This window comes from Rhinopithecus roxellana, chromosome 11, assembly GCF_007565055.1.
Source record: "Rhinopithecus roxellana isolate Shanxi Qingling chromosome 11, ASM756505v1, whole genome shotgun sequence".
NCBI lineage: Eukaryota > Metazoa > Chordata > Mammalia > Primates > Cercopithecidae > Rhinopithecus > Rhinopithecus roxellana.
Window position 1 is genome coordinate 47,272,949 of NC_044559.1, and position 27,552 is coordinate 47,300,500.

Genomic DNA, 27,552 nt, shown 5'->3' on the forward strand with positions numbered 1-27,552 from the left:
CTTCCTTGTCTTCCTATGTATCTGTGTCTCTCAATCTCCCTCTCCTTATAAGGACACAGGTCACTGGATCTAGAGACCACCCTACTCCAGCATGACTTCATCTTACCTTGAGTACATCTGCAAAGACTATTTCCGAATAAGGTCACAGTCATGGATACCAGCGTTTAGGACTTCAACATAGCTTTAAAGGGGACACAGTCCAACCCACACTAGTCATGACCAATAGACTTTTTTTTTCTTTTTTCAGTGAAATAGAATCTAGGAAAAAATACCAGCATTCATTGCAGGCAGTAAGGTTAAGCATCGTTTCATAAAACTTTATACACACACACGTATATTAATATATGTGCTGGTTAATAAATGTATTTTCTATGTCAGAAAAGTTTATGAAACTTAAAAAAAAGTGGCGGGGGGGGGGCGCTTTAAAAACACCTGCCTCCTGCAGCCTCTGCTCACAGTGCATCCCCCTCACCCCCGGTCTCTTCCGCAGAAGGAGCCAGCTCTGTGTTCTGCAGCCCCACCCACCAGGCACTCACCTACTCCCTACCTGCCACGGGGCCTTGGCGCCTGCTGGTCCTTCTGCCCGGAACGCTCTTCCCTATGCTCTTCGTCCAGATTTCATCTCTCCTTCTTCAAATCTCAGAGCAAATATTACTGTCCTAGAGAACTCCTGCCAGAGCCAAGCTGAGCCCACTGTTACGTTTTCTCACAGTCCCCATGTTTTCCCTACAAAGCCGTGATCCTGGCCTTCGCAAAAACAATTCCTCTGTCTATGTATCTATACATGTTTATCTTGTGTGACTATTTTGTTAATGTTCGTCTCTCTTACCATGCTCATAGCCCACTGTGGTTTGTGGGTCTTATCTGTTCTCCATATTATAGTAATATTAATATTCCGACATGAATATTCATATTTCTACATTAGCTTTGTGTCTGGCCCAAGTGCTCAGTAAATGTTCACTAAGTGAATCGATCTAAATGACCATTGCAACCATGAGGGGAATATTATGCCCAGCCTGAGATTTTAAAGGAAGGACCTAGCGTGGCTCCAGTGCCTGCCAGATAAGACAGGGACATCATCACTCTCTTGTTGTTCACAAAAACCTAGGAGTGAGCATCATACACCATTCTCCCAGCACTACAGATGAGGAGACGGAGGTCAGAGTGGTCGAGTAAATTGCCCGGTGTGCTTAGATGCAGGCTCAGGCTGGCCTTACCCCCAAGCCTGGGCTGTCGCTCAGGGGTATGTTTCTTGGAGTGAAGATGCAAGAAACCAGGTGCTAAGGTTAGACCACAGGGACCAAATTCACACAATTTTATGTCCAAGTTACAACCTGGATGTGGGATCCCAGATCTCCCTGGGTGGTAGGAAGCGTGCCTCCTAAGCATAAGTTCTCCTGCTCAGTCATGCCGTGGGTGGGCGCAGGTGAGAAGCCCCAGGCCGTCCTGGCTCGGTGGAGTCAGGCGTGTGTGTTCCCCACTGTGAATCTCAGCTCTCTTATTGAGAAAATGGGCACAGAGGTGTCGGCTTGCTCAGCTCATAGTCTGATTCCAAAATCAGGTGAAAGGAAAGCACTTTGAAAGATGTGACGCTGTGTCGTGCTGTGGAGGCATGGAAAGTCCCTGGTACCGGGGCTGCGTGCTGTGGGTGTGGGAGTCTGAAGACTTGGATTCTCTACTCTCCTTCCCGGTGAGGATGGCCATGTCCTTTTGCTTCTCTCCTGTACAACTGGTGCAGTCCCCTCAGCTGTTTATTGCTAGAGAGGAACTTAGTTATGGTCCCCAGGGCTGCCACCAGCCCGGGGTTCTGCTTCCAGGCAATAAGCTTTATTAGCCCTACACTCTCAATTATCCTGTTTTCCTCCTCTGTGGGAAGAACGAAGAAATGGCTTGGGAAGCCCTCTTGAGGTCTGGTGACAGCTGTGACTTTTTTTGGGGATTACTCTGGGGCATGTATAGATTCATCAAAGCTGCCTTCTTATTAAAACCAAGGAAAAGATCCCTCTCACTGCCAGGGACATCCAGCCGGCCCTTTCCCTCACAACTCCCCACTCTCCCTCACTGCCTCTGCTCCAGGCTAGAGCACCCGTGTCCTGTTTGACAATTAAAACCACATCTTTAGCACCTTGATGCCACAGGCCCGACTCTCCTGAGGGATGTGCTCTCCTGTCCTTGCTAATCCCCCAGTTCTCAAATACTGCCAGCGACTGTCATCTTCCACCTACAGGACAGTAAAGTCTACCTGAGAATGGAACTCCCTCACCCCTCAACCTCCTTCACCACCCAATGGAGAGGCATTGTGCAGGGAGGCAGGGAGGGGTGGGGAGCAGCAGGGAGGGGTGGGGAGCAGCGGGGAGGGGTGGGGAGCAGCGGGGAGGGGTGGGGAGGGGCAAAGAGGATGGGGAGGAGCGGATGCGCCTGGCCTTCCAGATCCAGATTGTGGTGCCAGCTCTGGAAATACAGCAAGTCACTCCTGAATTTCCCAAACCACAAGTGGAGAATCCACTGCAGCTGAGTCTCCTGTACTTTAGGATGTCTGAACTTTAGGATTGCCCTGGAATCATTATCATTCTAACCATTCTGGGACCTGAGAGAAATAACTGAGCCGGGGTCCAGCAAGGCACAGACACTGATGAAGTTCAGCCTAGCATTGGGCCTTTTTTTTTTTCTTGAGACAGAATCTTGCTCTGTCACCCAGGCTGGAGTGCAGTGGTACAATCTCAGCTCGCTACAACCTCCACCTCCCAGGTTCAAGCAATTCTTCTGCGTCAGACTCCCAAGTAGCTGGGATTACAGACACGTGCCACCACGCCTGGCTAATTTTTGTATTTTTAGTAGAGCCAGGGTTTCACCATGTTGGCCAGGCTGGTCTTGAACTCCTGACCTCAGGTGATCCACCTGCCTCGGCCTCCCAAAGTGCTGGGATTACAGGCGTGAGCCACTGCACCTGGCCTGGGCCTTCCTATTTTGAGGGAATCATCCCAGAATGAGAACTCCGTGTCACTGGGATGGAGAAGCATGTGCAGAGCTTGAGTGGGTCAATACATGCCAGGCCGATCCCACTGTGAACATTTCACCTCTGCTGGGGAACACGGGGGCAGGGGCTGTTTGTGTTCAGGAGGGCCACCTCTTTCTGATGCCACGTTCCTGGGCTTGCCCAATACCTGCTTGGCTGGAAAGTGACTCACCCACCTGCACAGCGAGAACCTCACCAACCTCAAGGATGCCAGCCTGCCAGGTCACCCCACAGCCAGCTGCATCCTTGTCCAGCCCTGGCCACAGCAGCCGCTGGGATCCCTTTGTCTTAGTGCAGGAGCAAAATGGGAATGGGGAGCCAGCACTACAAGCCTCCAAGCAGTGTTCAGGTCATGTGTTTCCTGGGCAATTGGGGGCGTGAGTTATGTAGGTGCTTTCCTCTCTCCCACCCACCCAGATCCAGTAGCTTTGCTGCCTGCGTGCTTTCGCCAACCATGGATGGGCCTCTCCTACTGTGGCCTCAGTGCTGGGCCGTCTCCCCATCTGAGATCCACCCCCCTTAACCGAGTCTGCCTGCATCAGTGCTCACCTGGTTTAGGGCTGTGCTTAGAGCTAGCGTGTCCTGGTAGCGAGTGGCGTAGGCTCCAGTTCCTTTTCTCCACCGGCACTGTGGGCCAAGGCGCGTGGCCTCCCACGCATCGCAGCAGAGCTGCCAGGCGAGATTGATCTTCTGTGGTTGAGATGATCACTCTGGCTGTAGCCTGCTCATGCCGTGAGTGACAGACAGGTGCTTAGGGCTCAGAGACTTCTCTAATAAGGTGGTAGCAGGCCGAGGTTGTTGATTTACCGGCCAGGATCTTCGTCTCAAGAGCCACAGCGCGTTCGTCTATAATCAGTGCTTTCCTTCTCACATCTCCTGACACGAGGATGAGCAGAGCAAGCTCGATGACACAGCTGCAACTGTAATCCTGTATGATAATTTTGCAAATTATTATTTTTAATATAATCAGCTTTTTCCTTAGGCAATAAAAGAAAAAGTTAAATTGCTCACAAACTAATAAAGGTTTATCTTCTGGAACATCAAATTCTGTTTACTCATGAAACACACACCTCCTCTGTGCACCCTTCGGGAGGAAAATTAGCATTTATTTTCCCTGATAAACAAAAACAGTGGAAGATTTGTTGGCATCTTTTGGTGTTAAGCCCTTCCTTACATTTAAAATGACGTAGAGGAATGCAAGAACTTTGGAAGAGGTCTGCCCTGACTCTGGATTTAATTTTAACTTTGGAAAGCAACCTGTTGTGTGCAGTAGGATATTATGTGGCGTCTGCAGTGCCTAGACGCTAACAACATGCATGGAACCAAGCTCCCCCTTGGACCCAGGAGCCAAGAGACTGAAGAAAGGGAAATGCTTTCATGACTCTCCACAACTTCCCCCACGTTCCCACAGGAGGGAAGATGTCATGTACTCCTCGGTGATGAGAAAGTGAGATTCCCCCAGATAGATCCCTCCTCCTCCTTTGATTCCTTTTGGTGGCAAGAGAAATTGAAGCTTTGACACTCTTTATTTGTCTCAGTGCTAGAGGCTTTAATTGCACTTAAAACTAATTCCATTCCGATTTTCAGATGCTGTCTGCAGTGATTCAGTGTTTTTCTTTTCCCTGATTTCCAGGTACGGAGATATGAGGAGACAGATTGGCTTTGAAATCAGAGACATGTGGTACAACCTTGGTGAGTAGCCTGGATGTGGGAGCATGGTGAATATCTTGCATCCCTGGTGCGTCATGACACTGGCCCTGTTCATCAGTGTTGGGATGTCTTAAGATCTTAATGGCTTCTGTTCCTTGGACAGCAGTTGCTACTCTTTGTAGTAACTGTTTTCAGGATTTAAGAGATAGAAGACCAAAGGCAAGGAAAGAAAATCTCATAGGTGTGGCAAAAAGAAAAATCCGCAGAGCACTCTTTTGTGTCAGGTGGACACATGGCTTGGAGCTCCTCCCTCCCTGGCATTGCCTTCCTCCCCCAGTCACCTCAGTTCCTTCTGTGTTAAACAGGAAGCTCATCCTGCTTTGACATTTGCCATCACCTACCATATTCAGTTTTATAGACTCTGCCTTCTAAAGGGTTAATTCACCTCCTCAAAAGCAGAGCCTGTATTTAGGTACGCTGCCACCAGGTGGTGGCAGCCTAACATGCTCCTACACTCAAAGCAGTGAAGGGTCTGTGTGTATATATGAAATTAATACGATTTTATTTATAAATTAAGTAATTAAGTTTTTCCAACTACTTTTATCCTGAACAGTAAGAATAAATTCACTATTAAAATTTCAACCAATGTAACATGTAATTCTTGTAGATAAGCCCCTTCAAGAAATTAGTGACTGACAATAACTTGGTATCTTCCCAGCATCTTTACAGTACCCTCTAGGAAGCCGGCCTCACTCCTCCTTGAGATGAAGCTCCCTCTGGCTCCTGCCCTCAGCCCTGGGCTTGCTTTGTGCCGAGGTGTCCTAGGCCATGGGGTGCTGGTGGCCTTGCCTTGGTCCTGAGCAAAGCATCAGTTGCTTTTCTGCCCCAGGATCTCCAGGCCTCTACTTCCTTCCTTCAAATGGACATGAGAAGCCTGCATTGGCTTGTTGTGAGAAACCCTCCACTCTCCCCTCTACCTCAGAGAATCTTTTCCTACTAGAAGGAGGCAGGGGTCTGTCCGCATCACTCTGTTAGCCTCGTTGCATTAGGGTTTCACTTGTTGCACCAGGGTTGGGACAACTTAGCTGCGCCCCAGCCTGCTTAGTTCCCGAGCAGCTGTGAGTCCCTGCGGCGGCTGGAGAGCATGGCAAGAAAAACGCAGAACCCAGCGAGCCACACTTCACTGCTAGCTCGCTGTTTGCTTTTGCATCTTCCTTTGCTTTTGCATCTTCCTTGCCATTCTTTGGTTTGATATGAGGCCCAATTAGGTTCTCAGGAATGGAAAGCCACAGCAGATGCTCCCAGGTGAGGATGGAGAGCAGGTCAGAGTGGCCCTCTCTGCCTGTGCCCTGCCAGTACAAAGAGAACCTACACCATTGCATCCTTTCTGGGTGTCAGTCCTGGAGTCAGTGGAGGACCCCTCAAGGAAGCTCTGTGCTAGGTCTCTGCACATGACTTTGCTGCAGTAGCTCCTATGTCCAGAATCTGAGTATGGGGTCTCAGCTGTCAAAGGGCCTGCTGATCTCTGCAACATGATATTTACCAGGCATCATCCTGTCCTTGGCCTTCCTGCCATCCCAGGGAGGAAGGTAGGGGCTCTGGGCTCAGAGTCAAGAGAGATGATAAGTCCCACCTTGAAGTCTTCATCCTCTCCTACTCCTGCCTCCCTGTGAGGCCTAATTCACATGGCTCAGTCTTTCTGGGCTGTTAGATAAAGTGGTTGGACTGAATTTTTCAAGAGCCTTCCAATCCCAAAACTCAATAGTTCTATGACATATATATACGATGATCTCAGTAATAAAGTGCTAAGGCGTTTAGAACAGGGAGGAGGACCATCCGTGATTCATTCTAATTGATCTCTCTGTGTTCTTTGTTAAAATTGTGCTCTGACAGATGCATGTGTCATTTGCTCTGGCAGGCCAGATGGTAGGCCCCACGCCAGGCGGGGACCCAGTGTGGTCCCAGGAGAGAGGGAGGCAGGAGAGGGTGGAGGGCTTTCACAGCAATGGCATGGAGGGGGGCTGTTCTCTCTTGGAATTCAGGGAGTCCGGGACTTTTATAGGCACCAGTGTTCATGAAGGAGGTGATATGAGCTCCACCTGCCACAGTCGGGCTCTCAGGGCAGACCCCAGACCTCTCCTCTGGACACAGGCTCTCTCTGAGGCCATCTTTTACCCCAGCCCCTCCTAAAAGAGCGAGTCTGTTTTCTTCTATACTTCAACTCTAAGTATAGATGGTGAGTTGTCTATTTTCCCCAAGAGGACGCTTGCACATATACTTTCAAATGAAGGTTCTCATTCTGAACTGGCTCAATAACATTTCACATCATTTTTGATAACTAGAGACACCACCCTAGCAGAGGGTCTGATGGGCATTTACATACTGAAATGCTTCCTTCTCCCCGTACACAGCTGCAGCCACCATTCGACTCACCCTGGCCCCTGAGCACCCGCAGGATCCTCCACTGCTCTCCATGTGCCAAGGCCATTGCCTAGCACCGAGGGAGCCTCTAAAACTCAGCTCAAGCCACAGCTGGCCAGAGATCACCCTGACTGATGGGTGCTCCTGCCTTTCTAGTTTTCCGGTTTGGGGTTGTTTTGTTTTCAAGAATGTTTAATGTCACCTCTATAGTCCCTGAGATTGATCACCATTGAAAGTGGCTCCATTTCAATTTGTGCCACGTGCCACGGTAACAAGGAAGGAAAGGCGGGCCCAGAAATGGTGAGTTTCTCCGCGTGCCCCCTCCAAGTGCTTGGGCAGGCCCGGCCTTCTGAGGATACACTTGGGTCTGACACAAAGCCCTTGGTTCTCTTGACGTTATCTGTCATGCTCCAGATAGGCCAAGTCAAGCGACAGGAGACTTTTGATTTGGAAAAGGTTGCAGTGAAGAGAGCAAATTTCCCCCTTCCCTCCTGTCAGTGGCTGATTTGAATATGGTGATCAACGCATGAGATGTGTGTTTTGCAGCTTTTTAGCCAGGAACATTGACTCTGGCCTGAGAAGCAGCCAAGAGGTCGAAAGTAAACCATGACCGGCCAATTAGGGTCACGGACTTGGAAACAACAGGAAATAACAGTCAACCACCAGAGTTGGGTTCCTTGCTGGTAAAATAAGTTATTTTTCAAAGTGAGGGAGATGATCGTAAAAGCACCTGCAGCCCACAGGATATATTCCCCAAGCAGCCCCTCAGGATAGCTAAGGATAGCCCCACAGGGTGGCCTCAGGAGCCCAGCTCCTTCCTGCCATAATCCCACGTGCCTGAGTGTCTTTGCCAAGGCTGCCACGCTCCAAATTTATGACAGCACATCTCAGTTTCCCAGGATGTACACAGCCTACTTTGCACGTAGTTTTTTTTGTTTGTTTTTGTTTTTTTTTTTTTTACTTTTTTTGTAAATGGGTGCAGGTTTGGGAACATATTGGCAGGATGATAGCACTGACTCTGCCAAGCAAATGGAAATGGAAATCAGATCTATTTATCAGCTTGCAATTAATAAACTGTCACTTGAGTAGACCTTCAGCTGAATGCTCCACGAGTCTCCTCCTTGAGTCTTTCCAATAGTGTGCATGGCCCATAGAGAGGAGCATCTCAGGTGTTGCTTCCTCCATGCCCAGCCTCAGAGCAAGGATCTGGGGTCTGTTTTGCTCAATTTAATGCAAGGGCAAACATGGCGCTGCCCCGTGGGACAGAGTGATGTGTTTCTTTCCCTCCCAAACCTGTCATATTTTGAGTCTGAAAGGAGAAATCAAAAGCAGGCTCTCTCTCAAAAGAAAAAAGGGCGGAAAATGTGTTTATTTACCCAGCTCCTGAGTTATTTATCAAAGCGTACTCTGTGCAGCAGCCCGCCGGAGCACCTGATCTCCTTGCCTGTGCCGCCTCGATTTACATTTTGTTTATTACATCCAGCACACTGGAGCGAGCACTAGACCCGAGCCAGCCAGAACGAATGTGCTTGGAGCAAGATCTTTATCCGCCGTGTTGGGTTTGGGATATTTTTCATGCAGGGATTCCCTTCATGGGTGTTTTTTGGTGACTGAGCAAATTGTGTGCTTTTCATTAAAACCTGTATACAGTGTGGCCTAACGGGTTTGGCTGGGTGGTGGAACTTTTTGCTCTGTGTATACAGAGATTTTTCTGGGATAAGTCTATGTTTAATGTCCCAGATTTTTTAACACCAGTGATTGCAAAGAGATAATTTAAACACCTACAGGGAGGCTTCTGACTGGGGAGGCCCTGGCTTCGTGAGAAAACAAGATGTTGTTCCCAGGGGAAACAGCTCCATGTTCTGTAACTAGAATAGACTCTAGGTGGGCTATGAGACTGGCAAGGACTGGAGGTAAAATATTCTCCTCATCACCTTCCTTTGTCTCAAAAGCGTGCCCTGTTTTTCTTTTAAGTCTACACTGCGGAGTCACCTTGGTCCTCATTGGTTCCAAACCTGAGTTCATTGTTAAATTTGAGCAAGATGTGCTCCAGGGAAAATCCATGATACAAATATCCAAAAAAAAAAAAACGGTGGCTACCAGAGAACATTCCCTCCCCACTCCTGCTCGCCTTGGGGACCATTGGTTTGCGAAGAGTCCGTCCCCAGGGTTGTCACTATGCACAGAACTCGGTACCAGCTCCAGGCCAGTGTGTCTTCTGTACTAATAAGGAGGGTAATAATCAGAGGTTAAGCTACTGTTGTTTTGGTTTGCTGCTTTTTCCAATCCCTGCTTCTACAACCACTTGTTACTGCTTTCTATGTTTTTCCCAGCTTGGAACAATAAAACCTGTTGGTGACAGACAGAACTTTATGACACTGAAATTGTGGTTGATGAACAACTTGCTGTCACCATCATCTGTTTTCTGAAACATTGGCTCTGACATTTTTTAGGCATAATACACGGAAAGTGTCACCTGAGAGATGGAATATAATAGCATTTTCAAGAGAATGCTTTGCAGCAGTTACAGGCCTTTCAGAAACATTAAGCATTTGGGAAAGTGATGAGAATCACACAATGATAGTCTTCGTCAAATTATTAATTATGTCATAAAAGTTAAAAATAAGATGTTAATTACATTTTGTGTGTATGTCCATCCAATAAGAAGTCATTCAGTCTAATTATGAGGATTACATATTTTCTTAAGTATAGTTATAGTAGCCACATTTGTTTAATGATTCTCTTTACAGAAATGTGTATTTGCTGAATTGCAAAGAAAACTAAAGAATTTGTTTCCTGATGGTGTAAAAATATTAATAAGATTGATTAATTTGGGATACATTGTTGGTGTTAACAAAATATCACAAATATTTTATTCAAACATTTAATTTCTTGGGCATTCTTCTGTTATATTTTGGAAATGAAATGGTTTAGTTGCAGTGGGGTGAAATGAAAACAAAATCAAGATTTCTGAAAGACAAGAGGGTCGGCTTTTAAAAGACCACCTTTTTGATAGGACCTGCCTCTGAGTTTCATTATGTCGCCTTAACTAAGGTTCGCAGCCCCATGTTTAGAAAGGAGTCTTCCAGGAGCTTCATTCCGGAGGTGCAGTGTCCAGGCGGAGAAAGAAGCTTGGCAGTTGCTGTGGTTTCCCCCCGCTGCCATCTCTCTGAACTTGCCTGGTTCACTTCAAGCTCTTTAGGAGCTCACCCTGATCCTCAGAGGTACAGCAGCCATGCACCCACAGGATATGGGGTCCCCAGCTGGGGTGGGGACAATGGCAGCCAACCCACAGCTAGCAGGAGGAAGGGGCTGGCCACATCAGGCCCAACCGCCGGCTGCTCGGCCCGGTCACCAGATTTCCCGATGGTGATCCTGGGCTAGCATCTTTCTAAGTCAGAGATAGAGGCCCGGGAAAGTACGATACCAAGATTTCCAACAAAAACCATTGAAATTAAAAACGTAAATTGAGTGCTTGTGAGAAGCCAGTCTCTACTTTCTGGGGGCTTATTTTAGAATTGTAATATCTCAGCAGTGGTGGATAAAATGACAGAAAATGACAGATCACTGACCTCTCTGTTCATTTTGCAATTACAGAGGACAAATAAGGGAGTGGACAGCTCAAACAGTTTCTCTTTCAGAGAGGCGGGTAGGGTCCGAGTGCCATGCAAAGATGCTGAGACAAGCAAACAGGGAAGGAATTTATAAAATGAGAGTCACAGCTAAGCCTTCATAATCTCAGACCCAGGTTCAAATCCTGCTCCTCCCTTTCTCTGAACAGCTCACGGAACAGCTTTGGGAACAGCCCCCTTTCCTCATCTGTTTAACAGGTTAAGAAGGTGCCCATTTCACAGGGTTACTGTGAAAATTCAGTGAGATGATGCTTTCTCCTGAGCTTGTCGTGTAAATTGTAAGTGCTAGCTAATATGATCGTATTATGATTCACGTTTGAAAACTTTTGAGAAACATTTTGCTCAGTTCTTTAAAAATCATATCTGGGACAAGCTAGGTGAGATGAGATATAATAAAGTCGTTCTTTAAATAAGCATTTTCCTATCAAACAATAGCTCGAGAAGGTCGAATCACTGCTGTTTTTAGGGTTTCAGCCTCAGATGCCGGCGCCTTGATTTACTTTGATTGGAGTCATTTGGAATGTTGCAGAAATCACTCTGCATTATTTACAGAGGTGTCAAATGGTAAACTCATCTTCATAAGATGTGGGAGATAAAAAGGACCCAAGAGACTCTCTGCTCTCTCTCATTTGTCGGCTCCTGTTCCTGTCACTGTGCACGGAGTTAGAGGCTGAGACTCCCCACTCGCAGCCCCTGCTCTACTCAGAACTGGGAATCAAGCTGCGTGTGTTCTGAATCCGTGTGACAGAATCGGCTACTTGTAAAACAGTGTTTATCTTCTCTGACAGAGAAGTCATGATTACAGGCTTATATTGCGCAGCTCTTTGAATAGCTTCACTTATAAAATGTGGAATACAGGCCACTTCTTATACTACTGGCTGGGAAAGTTCAAAATCATCATCTGCAGAGAGAATTTGATGCATATTTTCACCATCCTGCTGCTCAAAGTCACAGTGATCTGTGTTGTGTTGTTTTATCCATTTAAGCCCATTTTAGAATTCTATTTTTCTTTATTTCTGAATACTGTATTTCTTTATTCCAAGGTCAACACAAGATAAAGTTCATTCCAGAAATGGTGGGCCCAATATTAGAAATGACGTTAATTCCCGAGACGGAGCTGCGCAAAGCCACCATCCCCATCTTCTTTGATATGATGCAGTGTGAATTCCATTCGACCCGAAGCTTCCAAATGGTAAGGACATAGATGTGCAGCGAGTGGCCGGGGACATGAAGGAGACAAACCTGAAAACCTTGAAAAAAACTTGTAGACAATTCTAGAGTTAAAGGTGCCAACGTGGAAAACACATTTTCCTACAGAAAAGGCCTGTGATTTTCCTTATTGAAGAAGCTTATCATCCCTTACACTCAACTTTCGGGAGGATTATTCTGAATTTTTAGCTCTTACTTACTTCTTTTAATCTGGATTTACTTACACATTCAACCCTGGATAAAAGTCTCTTGCTCCCACTTCTTGGTACGTGCTCTTGTAGAGTGTTTACTCAAAGGTTATGTGTTACATTCTCTCAGTCCGGCTGCTTATTGCAGAATTATGGTATTTTGAAAGCTAAAGTCTTTGCTTTTATTCTCTTAAGTGTGTGTCTTAAGACACTTAAAGTCTTTTGCCTGTGCAATGAAACTGATGAAAATTCCTCTAAGAAAGTGTATATAAAGTGCTCAAAACCTACTATGCCAAACAGCATGAGGGACAAACTCTGCTGCATAACTTACGCTCAGGAAGTAACAAAATCTCCTTCTGGATCCCAAGAAAATAAGTATATAGTGTTTATGTATTCTTGGGTTGGCACCCACACCCACACATACACAGGCATATCCCCACACACACATACACATGTGTATCCCCACACACACATGCACATGTACATCCCCCCACACATATATCCACACACACATACACATACACATGCACATCCTCACACTCACATACACATGTATATCCACACACACGTATATCCCCACACACACACACACGTATATCCACACACACACATGTACATCCTCACACACACACGTTTATCCACACATACATACACATACACATCTTCACACACATATACATGTATATCCACACACATGTACACATACACATGTACATTCCTCACACACAAATACACATGTATATCCCCACACACACATACACATGTACATCCCCACACACAAATGTATATCCACACACATATACACATACACATGCACATCCCCACACACACATACACATGTATATCCACACATGCATACACATACACATGCACATCCCCACACACATACACATGTATATCCCCATGCTCACACATGTATATCCACACACACACACGTACATCCCCACACACACACGTATATCCACACACACATACGCATACACATCCTCACACACACATACACATGTATATCCACACACGTGTACACATACACATGTACATCCCCACACACACATACACATGTATAGTCACACACACACATACACATGTATATCCCCCCACACACATACACATGCACATCCCCACACACATACACATGTATATCCACACACACACACGTATATCCCCCACACACATACACATGTATATCCACACACACACACACGTATATCCCCACACACATACACATACACATGCACATCCCCAGACATGCACATGGTATGACTTTCTCCTTAGTGTACTAATAGTTTGGCCATGATGCTTTGCAGGAGACCTAGGAGAAGCCCAAGTGCTAGGGAGTCCTCTGAATTGAAAGATACCTTTTAAAAATTATTATACTGGACCAGATGTGGTGGCTCACGCCTATAATCCTAGCACTTTGAGAGGCCAAGGCAGGCAGATCACTTGAGTTCAGGAGTTCGAGACCAGCCTGGGAAACATGGCAAGACTCCATGTCTACAAAAAATACAAAAATTAGCCAGGCATGGTGGTGCATGCCTTGGTCAGGGAAGTCAAGGCTGCAGTGAGCTGTGATCACGCCACTGCACTCCCGCCTAGGTGACAGAGCCAGACCCTGTCTCTAAATAAATACATAAAAATTAAAAATTATTATAGCAATTCAAGTCAACATACTAAGCATTTTACATAGATTTTAGAGGAATTTGCAGAAAAATTCCTATAATGAAAGGAAATCAAAACTTCATCAATCAAGATAGTTTAATGTTGGTGGGATCTAATATTAAAGGGTATATTATCCTTACCCACCTCTGCAGTTTATCATTTAAGAGAGCTTTGAGTAGTTTATAGATTTTCATTGGTCGTCTTCATGATATCACACGAAGGCAGCATCCACGAAGAATGATTTGCTCTTTCGTAGAACAGAAAAGAGAGAAACGAAACCAAAACAGTCTCCACATTGTGAGTAGAAGTTGAGTTTAGATACTGAGGGCAGGGAGACTGAGATTCACAGGCTTAGCCAGGTATTATCTGGGTCTTCAGCAAATCACTCAGCATCTTTTAAGTCTCCAATTCAAGCTTGTACCCTTGGCATGAAATAGAATCTACCAGAAAGGCATGTAGTGAGCATGAAATAAAAGCAGACCTGTACACCCCCTAGCATGGTGCCCGGCACCGTAAAAGGCAGCTGTGGATGCTGCTGTTCTTCCAGGGCTCAAACCTCCCTTGGTCTGGGTGTTTGTGGAGTGCAGGGGGCGGCCTGCAGGGTGAGCCCCCAGTGTCTGCAGGCCCATGGGGCCCAACGCTGCATACAAACCTGGGCGTGGCCATTTCATTGGGGCTGCTCCCAAAGCTGGGGAGGAGCGCACAGGAGATGAACAGAGTCTGACTGCTGGAGCCGTTTCCTTCGACCTTCACACACCCACAACTGTGCTTCCAAACCCGTTGCAGAGGAGCCTAACACCTGGCTAGGATATCATTATTTGTTTTTTACACTTTGCTCCACTAGGCAGTTTTTATTTTTTTGAGTCGGAGACTCACTCTGTTGTCCAGACTGGAGTGCAGTGACGCAATCTCAGCTCACTGCAACCTCCGCCTCCCGGGTTCAAGCGATTCTCCTGCCTCAGCCTCTGACTAGCTGGGACTACAGGCATGCACCACCACGCCTGGCTAATTTTTGTTATTTTAGTAGAGACGGGGTTTCACCGTGTTGGCCAGGATGGTCTCGATCTCTTGACCTCGTGATCCACCCACCTTGGCCTCCCAAAGTGCTGGGATTACAGGAGTAAGCCACTGCGCCCAGCCCTAGGCAGTTTTTTATAAGGTGACTGTTATTTTCACGTTATTCTAACTGTGGACAGTAGGGAGGGCTTTAGTTTAATTTCCCCAGTGTAATGTCAGTTGTGCTGGGGATGAGTGGTGTTAGTACCTGCCTCCCTTCTTCCTTCCTTTCTTCCTCCCTTTCTTCCTTCTTTCCTTCCATTCTCTCTTTTTTTCCAAGTTAGCAGAAGGTCTCCCTGTATTTATTTTTAATAATATTAAAGATAATTCATTTTCGTAAGAACAGCTGTTTTTGTTTCTCTGGCTCACTCTCAGTCTGTGTATATACAAAGTGTTTGTATAAAGACTGTACTAATACGACATTGTAAATACTATACTTAGTTTTTTTTATTAATGTTGTTTCTGTTTGACAATATATCAAAGAGCTTTCCCTTAATTACAACATAGCAACCATGATATTAGTGATATTACTGATGGCATAAAATTAACTATCACTTTCTTGATATAACTGAGCATGTTGGTTGTTTGCAGATTTTCACTGCTGCGAATAACTGTGCAGTGAACACATTCATGCATATAGCTTGAATTTATTTTGAAAGTTTTCCCAGTATACATTCTCAGAAACGTAATTACTGATTTCAAATATTTTTGTGACTTTTGATATTATTGCCAAATGGTTTGATGTTAGTACCATAAGATTTGCCCCATCTCTGTCGCTGCTGGCACAATATAATGGCCCCAATTTCACTGCCAACTCGTTGGAACTACAAATTATAATTTAAATGCTTTTTCCTAGGCAGAAAATTCATCTGACTTTTTGAATTTTATATAAATCAAGCCCAAAGAAGGACTTTGTGAAAAATTGCTACTAAAGAATCAGGCTAAGGGGGAAAGTGTATTTATATAGATAAATGTCACTAGCACAGAAAACTAAGATCAAAAGTATTGAAAACATCATTCCATTTGTCACTTTTTAAGCAGTCTTTGGGTCAAAATAAGGTTAAGGGCAGTTAGAATAAAGATGAATAGGAGTTTGGTTTCTGAATTGTCCCCTTTTCCCTCACATTCTTTTGTCTCATGGCTGCCTTGTGGTAGGTTTAAAAAATCTTACAATAATCTTCTGAGGAAGTGGTTCATTTTCTCCAATTGGCAGGGGCCCCAGGTTTGCTAGGAAATGGTCTGAAGTTAAGGAGAGCCACAGAATTTGTGCCACCATTTTAAACACTGTCTTCCCACTGGGCTTCAAACTCCACCCAGCGTCAAGAAACATCTTTCCAGAAAACCAAACTGTTTTTGAGTAATACCATGAAGTAGGTGGTATATTTAGTTCCATCTCATAAACACCAGACTATTTCACAAGCATGCAACATGCCGTGCTTGGATGTATGTAAATCCAAGCATAAGCGTGAAGACACAGATTCACCCAGAAGAAGGACCCACCAAGCTTGGTCAGCTGCCTGAACTGTTGCTTCAGAGTCACCTGTTTATCTGTGTTGTCATCTGCTTGAACCTCTGCAGACAAGGGATAGCGTACATTAAAGATCTTTAAAATGAAGGCAGAAAAACTAACCCTTGTTTTAGAAAAAATCTCTCTTGGATGTGAATCTGCTTCTGTGGTTGGGAAAAGATCAGTTTTCTTCTGTTTGATGTGCCCACTTCAGCTTCCCAGCTGGAATCCCCCAAGCCTGCAGCATCGTCCCCTTTTCTGCCAGTCTCCTTGTCACTGGGTTTTCCGGCTGTGGGTCACGCTGGCCTGGCCTTTGCTTGCTCCCCTGGCCTCCGTGGCAGTCGTTTGTGAAGCTTCATCAATCCTGCCTCTGTCTAGTCTGCAGCCTCTATCCTCTGCACAGTCACTGTTGCACTAATCCAGGATTATTCCTGGGCCACAGCATTTGTCTCTTGACTTGCTCTATCTACATTTTCTAAGTCGTTTCTGCCCCCAGTTCCACTCGTCCCTCTCAGCTGGTCTTCTGAAGCACAAGGGATGGCCCCTATTCTTTGTTGGTGATGTGGGCGAATGTGTAGAGTGGGCATGTGTGTGGCACATTGGTGCAGGGCTGGCCCCACCTGCTTCTCCATCCATGAGCTTCTGGGATGGGGATGGTCGGCTGCTGCCTAACTCCTCTGCCACAAGCCCAGTTACCTCACCTTATTAGTCACTTCAGCAAGGGCTTCAGTTGCCTCCACTTTTATAGCAGGTGTGCAAACCCTACTGGAGTGGGGGGAAGACATTAGGGGGTTTGTTTTTATAACACTTTAGTGTTTTGAACCCATATAGAGCTTACGTTTTAAAGGTTGCTATGTCTTTTGGAGTGGAGCTGTTAATGTGCTACTGTTTGTGAAATATGAAATAATATGTATGTCCAGGTTGTATTTTACTCTTACAATTGGAGTAGAGAGGAGATCTGCTGGATTCAGAAGAAAAACCTGCTATTTTACTCAAGATTTAACTGCACCAAACCATTACTGGCATTTTAAAAGCATGTGTTACAAATTGGCTTTTCTAACATTGCCCAGAGTTTCTGCTCTCGCGCTCTTCAGCTGCAGCGGAGGGCATCTCATCAGAACGTTCTTTCTCTCACACCTCCTCAGGAGCCTACTGATTTCCTGTCTCCACTTGTGCAAGAAAGAGCACAAATTTTCCTTCGGAATAGGCTCAGCCTTGCCCTTATCCTGCTTCTCCAGGGTCCATGTGTTGAGTGGGCTCTCTTGGCGGCAGGATGGGGTGGCATGGAGTTATCCTTTCATGGGCCATGTCCTCCTTGTGGCCTGGGACACTGTGTCCAGGGCTGCAGTGAGTGCCTTAGGTCAGCCTGACAGCACTCGCTCTGGGGAGGTGGCGATGAAGCTCCACGAAAGCCTTCAGACTGAAGGTCCCTGATGCTCGTGGAAGCCCCCAGGGAAGGGCCGTGCTCTGCAGGGGCTGGGCCAGAAAGAAGCCTGTGAGATGGGAGGCCCCCAGATGTGCACAGTGGCCGTGAATTCTTCTTAGAAATCCCTCCTACCTTCAAAGTCATGTTTCACTGTAGCCTGGGTCCACAGCCATAGAGCTCCGGTCCATTGACAGGAAGGCGCTCCCAGCAACTGGACGCTGCGTGACGCTCTAGCAGACTCACACCTCTCTCCCATCCCAGCCCTGTTTGTGTACGGCCAGGAGGCTGCTGCCTGTGGAGGGATTTCTTTTCCTCCTAGTGCTTGTAGTGTGGATACTGCAGGCCGAGGGAGGTGGGGATACACGTGGGAAGCCCCAGTGGATGCCTACTGTAGCCATGCCCCTGAGGTGGCCCCCAGCCCTGTGGCCACTGTCATCAGCCACCCCCTACATCACTGGGCACTCTTGTGCCACTTCCCTGCCCTGTCCATACTCAAGGCCACTGTGGACATCTGGGGCCTCCTAGGCATCTGTCTGGCCAAGCTCCTGCCAGAACATGGCCCTTCACAGGGGAAGTTCCATTAGCATCAGAGACCTTCCATCTGGAGGCCTTGGCAGAGCTTCATCACCACCTCCCCAGAGCCAGCTCTGTCAAGCTGACCTCAGGCACTCACTGCAGCTCCTCAGCAAAAACCCATTTCTCATCTCTTCTGCCTCTTTTGTCTCTGAGTGCTCCAGCTGCCTGTGGTCATCCTGGCTCTTCCAGCACTTTCTGTGAATCTTTTATGATCCGGATGCCCCAGCCATTCTCCTGACTCATCCCCCCACTGCTGCTTCTTCCTGTCCTGGTGCCTAAGGGCACATTCTCTGCCCCCTTTCCTTACAGCTGGCCAACACCTCAAGACACCACCACAGCGTGGTCATCCCACCCCCTCACCCTGTCCCCACCCCAGTCCAGAGAGTAGCATGTTTACCCCTAAACTCAGGCCTCTAGGAATCTCCACTTGTTTGAAAGGAGAGATCCTACTTGGTAAGATTTTGGAACTGAGAAGCTGGCGGGGGAGATATGGAGAGGAATTGGGGTCTTCATGTCCCTTATACCATCCACCTGGATGAGCCTGCCCTTGGTCACAGGAGATAAGCCCTCCCCTGGCCTTAAGCTGACTCTCCCTACCTCACCAAGAACCCTGCCCTCCCATGGACCACACTCCAAGTCTCACCCTCATACTGGATTTTGCTTCATAATAAAAAGCATACTTTTAAATTCCCTCCTGGCATCTTTTTAAAGAATTCCATTTGTTATGCCTTTGGAAAATACAGAACTAACAGCTGAGAATTGCAGCAAATGACCATATGGGCCATAGACCATTAATAAAAATGGAATGGAAAAAGCTGCCCAGCAAAAATAATATTTTCAATCATGGAGCTATTTTCTGTCATCTTTGTGAGGCTCAGTAAAATGCTCCACAACTTCCAGAAATTCCCATTTAGTCGTAACAGTATTAGAACATGAGTAATCTTTGTGTCATCAGTGTTGCCAAGCTCCTGTTTGAATAATCTCTTCATGCTGCCTGTGCCGGTAACCAGAAGCCAGTAATTGAATAGCCGGGTGAATGTCATCAGCTTCTGCCACTTGGTGGAAAGGCCAATGTATTTTCCACTGTAATATGAATGTGAATGAGTTTGGTAGCAATTCTATCTTGTTTATTCTTTAATTCATTGGGATTTTATTTGTTGGTTTGTTTATTTTTGCTTTCAATGTCAAAATAATTCTTGCCTAAAGAGGAAATACGGCACAAGAGGCTTCTGTTTCATTGAATCCAGACCCAAAGATGGTCTGAGAGGCCATGGAAATCAGTATCCTTGACTCCAGGAGCAGTGACTATATTGAATTCCATTCCTGAAAGCCCTCTAGCAAAGAGATTCTCAAACTTCCATAATCCCCTTTAACCAAATTAAACAGGACTAATTTTGAGGCCATGTTCCCAGAGTCCACTGGAATTGCATGCAGCCCTAAAGTCACTCTTTGATCTGTGTCATGTAGATGTAAGGAGCCGCTGCCCCTGTCGCAGGCATCAGCAAGGTGTCATGGCCTGCGATGGACAGCTCCCCAGCCAGGCAGCTCCACGTGAGTGGCTCTGGGTCCTCCAGGCTCATGAGTGTTTCACGAGAGCTCCAAGATCAGCAAGCCCCCTGCTTGATGGACGTAGGAGGATGTGGAGGTCTTTGAATGTGGGATGAAGTGCCACTGATTAATTAAGTGTGTAATTAAGTTTCCAGAGCAGTTAGGCAAGAGGAATGCTCTATATATAAAGATATGAATGTGTCTGAGCACAGGAACTCAAGTGATGGATCGAGAGGAACCAGTCACTTCAAGAATGTCAGCATGGGCACCTGGAGCCCCAAGGGTTGTGAGGTGCCACACTTCTCTCTGCTGAACCTTGTGGGTTTCATCTTCTTAACCATGTTTTCCACCCGGATGCAGTCCAGCAACTTTCTCCCACCCACCTCCTCCTGCACATCCTCAGGGGGTAAGGTGTGGTTGTGCAGTTTCATCAGATTGGCCCCATTCCGGGGAGAGAAGGCAGAGAGAGTCTGATTCCTTGGTGCCCTCTGAAACCAGGAGGTGGTCCAACACCATGCCCCTGCCTGCAGTATCTTCTGAGCATTTTTTCTTTAAATACAGGAGAAACTAGAGCACTCTGGGCAAAGAGCAGCATTGTGCTAAGGTCTATTTGTAAAGGGTCAAATAAGCCCTTCTGCTAATGTACTTAGCAGACCATGTCCATAGATTTCAGATTTCACCCAGCTCTTGATTACCTCGGAGCCCTCCGTCAAGGTGGTGAGTGATCTGTGCAAACCTTTCCACCCTGGCCCAGCCTCCTGCTGCACTCCCACAGAACGTTAGAGTTCTTCTATTATGTAAAGCATGGTCCTGGCTGGCTGGCTGGCAAGTGCAGGCTGATTTTATACATTACAGATGTATAAAATTATAGATGCATTCGTAAGAATAGTAAATCTCACCCAAAACAAAAATTATGCATTCCAAACCACATGTAAGTGGCTTTTGGATTAGCCACTACTGGGATCCTTCTCTCCATGATCTATCAAATAGGTGCCAATAGCCTATGGTTAACTGTGGCAGTGAGTGCAAAAGCAGTGGTTCCTTTTCAAGTTAATTCAATTAACAAGATGTCAATACCGCTTTGAGCTCAGCCCCCTGATTCCATCACGTTCAATTTAACAGCAACTTTCCGAAAGGCCTTCTGTCCATAAGTGTTCTCTTGTTTCATGTTCTCAGAGGGCCGCTTGGTATCAGACACTTAGAGACTCTCTGTTCAGTATTTTAAGTTGGACACCCTGTGAATATTTTTGTAGCAATATTAGTGATTCAGAAAAGAGAAGAAAATATAATGGTTTTGCTTATTATGTGAGTGAGCCTCTGCCACCTTTTGAGCAACACAGGAAACCCTTGCTAATTTTATCCCAGCCATAGAGAACCTTGTTGCCAATCAGCAGACAATGTGCATTTACAAGGAAGATAATAAGCATGATTTTTATAAAACCAGCTCTGCTCTATCAGCAAGTGTACTATCTCCAATTTAGTGGGACAGGATCATTTAATTCTGATTATAGTAACAGTTCACAGCACACTAGCGAATCAATTCGAGTGTGTTCTGTAAAAATTAACGAGGATCCTGGAATTGGAGGCTAGCTGTGGATCTCTGGTATTGACTTCTTGCTAATAAACAGAATAGGGTGGCCAGGTGTTTGTGTAAATTACTTAGTTTGGACTAGGGTTAGTAAAATTAGAATCAGCTGTGTTGTGATTGACTTACCATTCATCCACTTTTTTTGGAAATCATTAAGTTCTTCAGTCGAAACTTGATCAGCAGCACACCCAGGTAGCTGTAGCTTCCCCATTGCCGGTGTTTGTGACAGCTAGATTTACGTGGAAGCAGAGAAAATATGCCATTTTCATAACCTACACTCCGCGTTCAGATCCCTTCGGATTGACCAGTGAGGAGCGATTTTAAATGCCTGCGTGTTTGCCCATGTCAGGAGAAGGCACATTTCTCTGCATTCTCTGTACCTTTTGTGTTGTCTGTACTCATTAAACATACATGAAATTGAATCATGTTTTGATTAAATTTAATTTAATTTTGTGTCTTTATTATTTGTCCTGAAGCATTAGCGCTCATCAAGTATTTAGTCTTTGAAGTCTGTCTGGATCATGCCACCACCTGGAAGATGGAACTGCCTTGAAATGGCAACTTTTGGGCTACTACCAAGTGTTCTCCCTTGTATCTGATTCCAAAAAGAACTATCTTTTGCAGAATTATTTTCTGTAAAGAGCAGGATAGTAGTGTTTAGTATCAAAAGGTTGTTATTTTACAGTAAAAATCGTTAATGTGAGATTTCAGGTGAAAAAAATAAAGCAAGTCATTCCTCCTTCAGTAGAACCATCTGTCTATGCTGCTAAAATCCCTCAATTTCTTAGGCCAGACAGAATCAAAAAGAAGTGTTTATTGGGGGAAGAGACCATGGAGAAGATCAAGAAGAAAATTGGAGAGATTCGCTAAGGTCCGGGTTCTGGGAATGTTGCTGAGTCCTTGATGTCAGGCAAGAATCAATACTTCTCTCCAGCCCTGAAAGCCTGTATTTCATCTGTAGTGTGATACAGCTGTGGCTCTGGGCAGTGTGTACTGATCAAGGACAGGCAGGGCGTCTGTGTCCATTTTGAGGCCCCTCCTTGGATATCAACACTCCTTGCCCGCAGCCCTCCCCGCAGGGGGCCACAGTCACCTGCTCCTGCTGGGGTATCCCCAAGTCTCTGGTGCCCACAGTGTCTGTCACAGGCACTCTGGATGAGCTGTTTTCACTACTGGGCTTGGCTTGGCCAAGAATGCAGGTTGTGATTTATCAACGCTGTAGACCACTCCTTTGCTGACATATTAAGCCCTCTCCAGCTTTATCCAGTCTAAGCACTTTATCCAATCTAAGTTGGTCTAAGACCAACTGTATTCAATAGTTTCTATACACACAGCACATTCATTCCATTACAGCATCAAAGGCACTGTTTGAGGTTTTGGGGCTGGCTAGAGCAATGACCAAAGAAAACTTCTTCCTCTCACTCAGCTTACATTCCACTGGGATCCTAATAACAGTGGACGGCTTGAGCCTTGTTGCCTGAGAAAGTAGGTGATTGAACATAGCTTTAAAGAGATCCTGGAGACCGTTGCGTACATGCCCGTGGCGTACCTGCTTTCTGAACCCTGAATTCAGCTTTCTTCAATTCTTCCTTGGTCCATCTTCCTTCAGTTTAGAGTGTGCGTGTCTCATCTTTATGGGAACGAACGATCTCACAGCCCCTCCTTGCTACTGGCACAAGTCGATGGTAACTCAGGGTCCCCTGCAGCATGGCTGATCACCAGGCCAGAGTCCCAGTACTGAGGTGGCTGTGAACTCTGCCAGGGATGAGGAACTGGGCAGTGAGGATGGAGAAAACATGTCCATTGTTATTGAGGTTTTTTTCAGCCTGATCGGACACTGGAAGACATTTTAGAGATTTCCACCTCCCCAGAATTTAGAGTTTTTCTAAAAGCACGGATCTGAGACATAATGAACTGATACTGGCAACCTTTCTGCACCCTGATTCCCAGGAAATTTAATCAGAAGCTGGGGGATGGAGGATAGGCTGGAGATGGACCTTCTTGAGGTGCCTGCTGGTCTGTCTTTAGGGACATTGCTCCTCTTGCTCTTTAGAACATTTTTTCAGCCAGAGTGAGGTATTTCACTAGGATCTATCAAGGAATGGCAGCTAAGTGGCCCCTCGGATGCTTTCAGATTGCCGAGAACTCTTCACTGGCAGGAGAAACACCATCTGTTCATTTCAGGAACCAACAAGCTATTTTGGATGTTACGTGTTCGTAGAGACGAAATTTGAGACTTTTTTCCATGCTGCGCTTTGATTTTTTTTTTCCCCCTACAGGTTCCTTGTCTTTCTTCCCCTGGTTCTTGCTCCTGCTATCAGGACATGCATGTTCAGGCTCCATTAACCAGAAAAGGAAATGAAAGGTCCCCCTGTGGCAGGGGATCATCAGAAACCTCCAGGGGTTCTGTGTTGGCAACTCTTAAACGAGGCTTCAAAGGCAGAGGGTAGCCGTCTGGGATGATCTCTCTTGTTGATTTATGTGCTATTGACACTCAAGTCATAAAATGAAATACCCGCCATGCTGATTATTGACGCTTCCTCTGTTTAATTATAGTTTGAAAATGAGATCATCACCAAGCTGGATCATGAAGTGGAAGGAGGCAGAGGAGACGAACAGTACAAAGTGTTATTTGATAAAATGTAAGTGTTGATTAGCAGTGGGATTTATGTCGGAGAGATATAGAGCTCTATATCTCTCAGGGAGAGATAATTAGGGAGACCGTAATTAGACTACAATGAACTTCGTAGCCCAGAAATAATTAAAATGTGTTAATAATGGAAAATAGTTAAAATTGCACCTCCGTTGAGTTTCTTTTTCTGACTGTGATTAACAAGGTGTGTATAATTATTTTTCAGCCTTCTGGAGCACTGCAGGAAGCATAAATACCTCGCCAAAACAGGAGAAACTTTTGTAAAACTCGTTGTGCGCTTAATGGAAAGGCTTTTGGATTATAGAACCATCATGCACGACGAGAACAAAGAAAACCGCATGAGCTGCACCGTCAATGTGCTGGTGAGTGAAAGGTTAATCACGTGTTTTCAGTTTTCACAGCACACCAGGAACTGAAGCAGGGAGTGCCCCAGCCCTTATCTATGACAGTCAGCCACGAAGCTTTCCACGGCTCCTTTGCTTGTTTCCTCATCTGTTGCAGGGAAGGAATCATGAAGTCGTCCACTCTGAATAAGTCTGTAAAATTGTCCCATCTCTGGACGTTTTAACATAGCTCTCCTTGTCATTGTGAATGATGAGTCATCGTATTTTGCAGCCAGGGTAGTGCCTCATTGATTACACCCTTAAGGCTTTGTGATTAGGAGACTATAAACGCATGCTATGTAGTAGGTAGGCTGAATGGTGGCCTCAAAAGTAGATCCATCCCCCAGTCCTTAGAACCTGCGAATGAGACCTTATTTGGAAACAAGAGGCCCTGCAAATATAATTAAATTAGGAATCTCAAATGGGATTATCTTGGATTACCTGCAAGGGGAGTGGAGAGGTGCTAACTCCAATGACAGGTGTCCTCATAAGAGACAAAAGAGGAGAAGACACAGAAGCAGAGGCTAGACCTTGTGAAGATGGAGGCGGAGATTGGAGGGATGCAGCCTCAAGCCAAGGACTGCCTGGAGCCACCAGAAGCCTGAGGAGGCCAGGAAGGATCCTACCCTAGAGCTTTCTAGGGGAACGTTGTCCTACTCACACCTTGATTTCAGATTCTAGCCTCCGGAACTGTGAGAAGAAACATCTGTTGTTTTAGGTTTATGGTAATTTGTTAGGGCAGCCACAGGAAACCAGATCTGGGCACCAGGGAGGGCAGACACCTGGGTGACCTTGGCTGCTGCCATCTGTCTGCCATTTGCATTCCTGCTGTTGCCCTGATACATCTGGGTTCTGTGGACACCCACTTCCTGGTGTCGTTGTGGTCCCCAATCCAGGAAATCCATTAGTACCGATGAGCTTTTGGGAAGCTTTGCGACAAGCTCAGCTCCCGGCCAGCCTCATGGCTCTCAGCAGCCTCGTGACTCCCACAACCTGGCTCCAGAGCTCTCTGCTTCTCCCTTCACTGCTTCTCTTATAAAGAAACACAAGGACTGACTCCTGGCTGTAGTAGGGCTTTCCTCAAGTTTCCCTGCCTGTCCCATGGCAGGAATGCAAGAAAATACTACTCCTGCTTTGCTCTGCTTACCTCCCTTTTCTTCCCAGCCACTGGCCTCTGGATTTCAGAGTCGTCAATAACATTTGGATACATAGCCCTCACTGCCACGTCCACCTTGTATGTGGACTTGTGGGTGCTTTATGCTCACGGAAATGGGCTTCTGTGCCAGGAGGAACATGACACATCATTCATTCTTTAAAAAGCCAGAGTTGTGTGGATTAAAAAGATAAACGAAAAGGAATACTTTCACTTTTCATCGACTATGGTATCGGTGCTGGATCTGTGCTTTGCCGTGAGGAATTTCACAGCTAAAAGATCATGAGCAGTCTTCGCCCCTTCATCCCATGGCTGGACAATGTGGTTAGGCTAATGATAAGCATTTCTCTAACACGTTTTCTTTTCCTTAAAAATCTAAACATAAGGGACCAGTTTTTGGTCTAGCATGTAGAGCTTGCAAATTGTCACTCCCATCCTCACAACAAGAACAAAGCTGAATAAATGGAAAACAATCAACAATTATTAGTTCCATCTTCTTAGATCCATAGACAAACTTCTGACCCCAAAGTCAGAGAAACAAGAAGATACAGAGACCCACAGAGTGGAAGCCCAGGAACAGAAACCACCACTGGAGCCAGTACTAGATTCCTTTTACCCAGTCCATCATACTCACTTTCAACGTATTATTACAATGCACACTAAAGACAAAGACACAGTGAAGAGGCAGAGCAGGCATTAGAACCAGGCATTAGAGGCAGAGGTTTTGAAATCATCAGACCTGCAATTTAAAATAACTATGATGAATATCCTAAGGGCTGTAGTGGGAAAAGTAGATTAAACACAAAAGAAGATGGGTAAAGCACTGCAACAGTGCGAAGAATGCCTCTGATGGTCTCATCGATCAACTGGACACAGAAGAATCTGTGAGCTTGAAAAATCTGAATGTTTGCAGATCCATCATAGTGTCTTAGGCTACTGTTGAAATTACTGGCCTCTGATGTCTGACCCTGAGGTCTGGGCCATGACTGTGTTTGTCTTCATATTCACCTGGAGACTGACCAAGGGGTACAGCAGCAAGCTCTGCCCCAGGTCAGTTGGTTTGATCTTACTAGACAGGAAAGAACCTGGCGCTTGCTTCACTGTCTTCTTGCATTCCAGCCAGCGTTCAAAGTAATGTCATGGTGCCAATGTAATTGACGTGAAATAGGAACCAGTATTTTCCTATGGGAAAGAAATGGAGACCTTTACAAAATCCTTCCCTGTTATGGACATAACTTTTTAGTGTTCCTCCTAATCCTTAAGGGGATCTAAGAGGCTGATAAGTGCCCAGAAGGAAGAATTATCAATAAGTTTTTTAGTTTTCCAACTTTGATGATTGAGTCTTCTATTTGTTTTAAGCAAGATCTCTTCTGTTCACCAGGACATGGAACAGTGGAGAAATGGTGGTGTGCTCTGAATATGGGCTCTTATCACCTGAATCTAGGGTCAGGAAAAAAACCTCTTGTAATAAAACCTGTAATCACACTTTCTAATGTGAACCTGTGTGCCTCTTTCATTCAGAGCCTGCCTCAGTGCCCACGTACTGTTAACTGTGGTCGGCACTTGCTCAATTTTAACTAAGAAATACTCCCAGGGTTCTCAAGATTATCTGACATTATTAACCTTCTTCAAATGGGAATGTCCTGAGTCATTTAATGAAAAGTCAAGTGTTACGTTCTTAAGCATTTCCTGGGGATGATAAAATGGATCCCAACGGTCACCGTTTTTTCATTTAGAAAATAAATCTGTGGAATAAAGAGAAACAAGAAACCAGAGTTTTAAAGATAGGTAGCTAGGTGTCCTAACCATAAATACTCACCGCCCAACTCAATTTCCTGGTCAGGTTTTCTGTTTTCTCCTTGTACTTTTATTACAGCAACAGAGTTT

The 27,552-nt window shown here is 45.8% G+C and overlaps 1 protein-coding gene across 3 annotated transcripts in view; it reads left to right on the forward strand.

Annotated features, from left to right (window-relative positions):
* DOCK1 (dedicator of cytokinesis 1) overlaps window positions 1–27,552 on the forward strand; it is a 548,347-nt gene that overhangs the window by 444,767 nt on the left and 76,028 nt on the right. For all 3 annotated transcript variants that reach the window (XM_030941069.1, XM_030941070.1, XM_030941071.1), the window contains exons 32-35: window positions 4,650–4,708; window positions 11,763–11,911; window positions 24,033–24,118; window positions 24,335–24,491. In XM_030941069.1, the coding sequence (XP_030796929.1) occupies window positions 4,650–4,708; window positions 11,763–11,911; window positions 24,033–24,118; window positions 24,335–24,491 (451 nt within the window). The remainder of the gene's footprint in view (window positions 1–4,649; window positions 4,709–11,762; window positions 11,912–24,032; window positions 24,119–24,334; window positions 24,492–27,552) is intronic.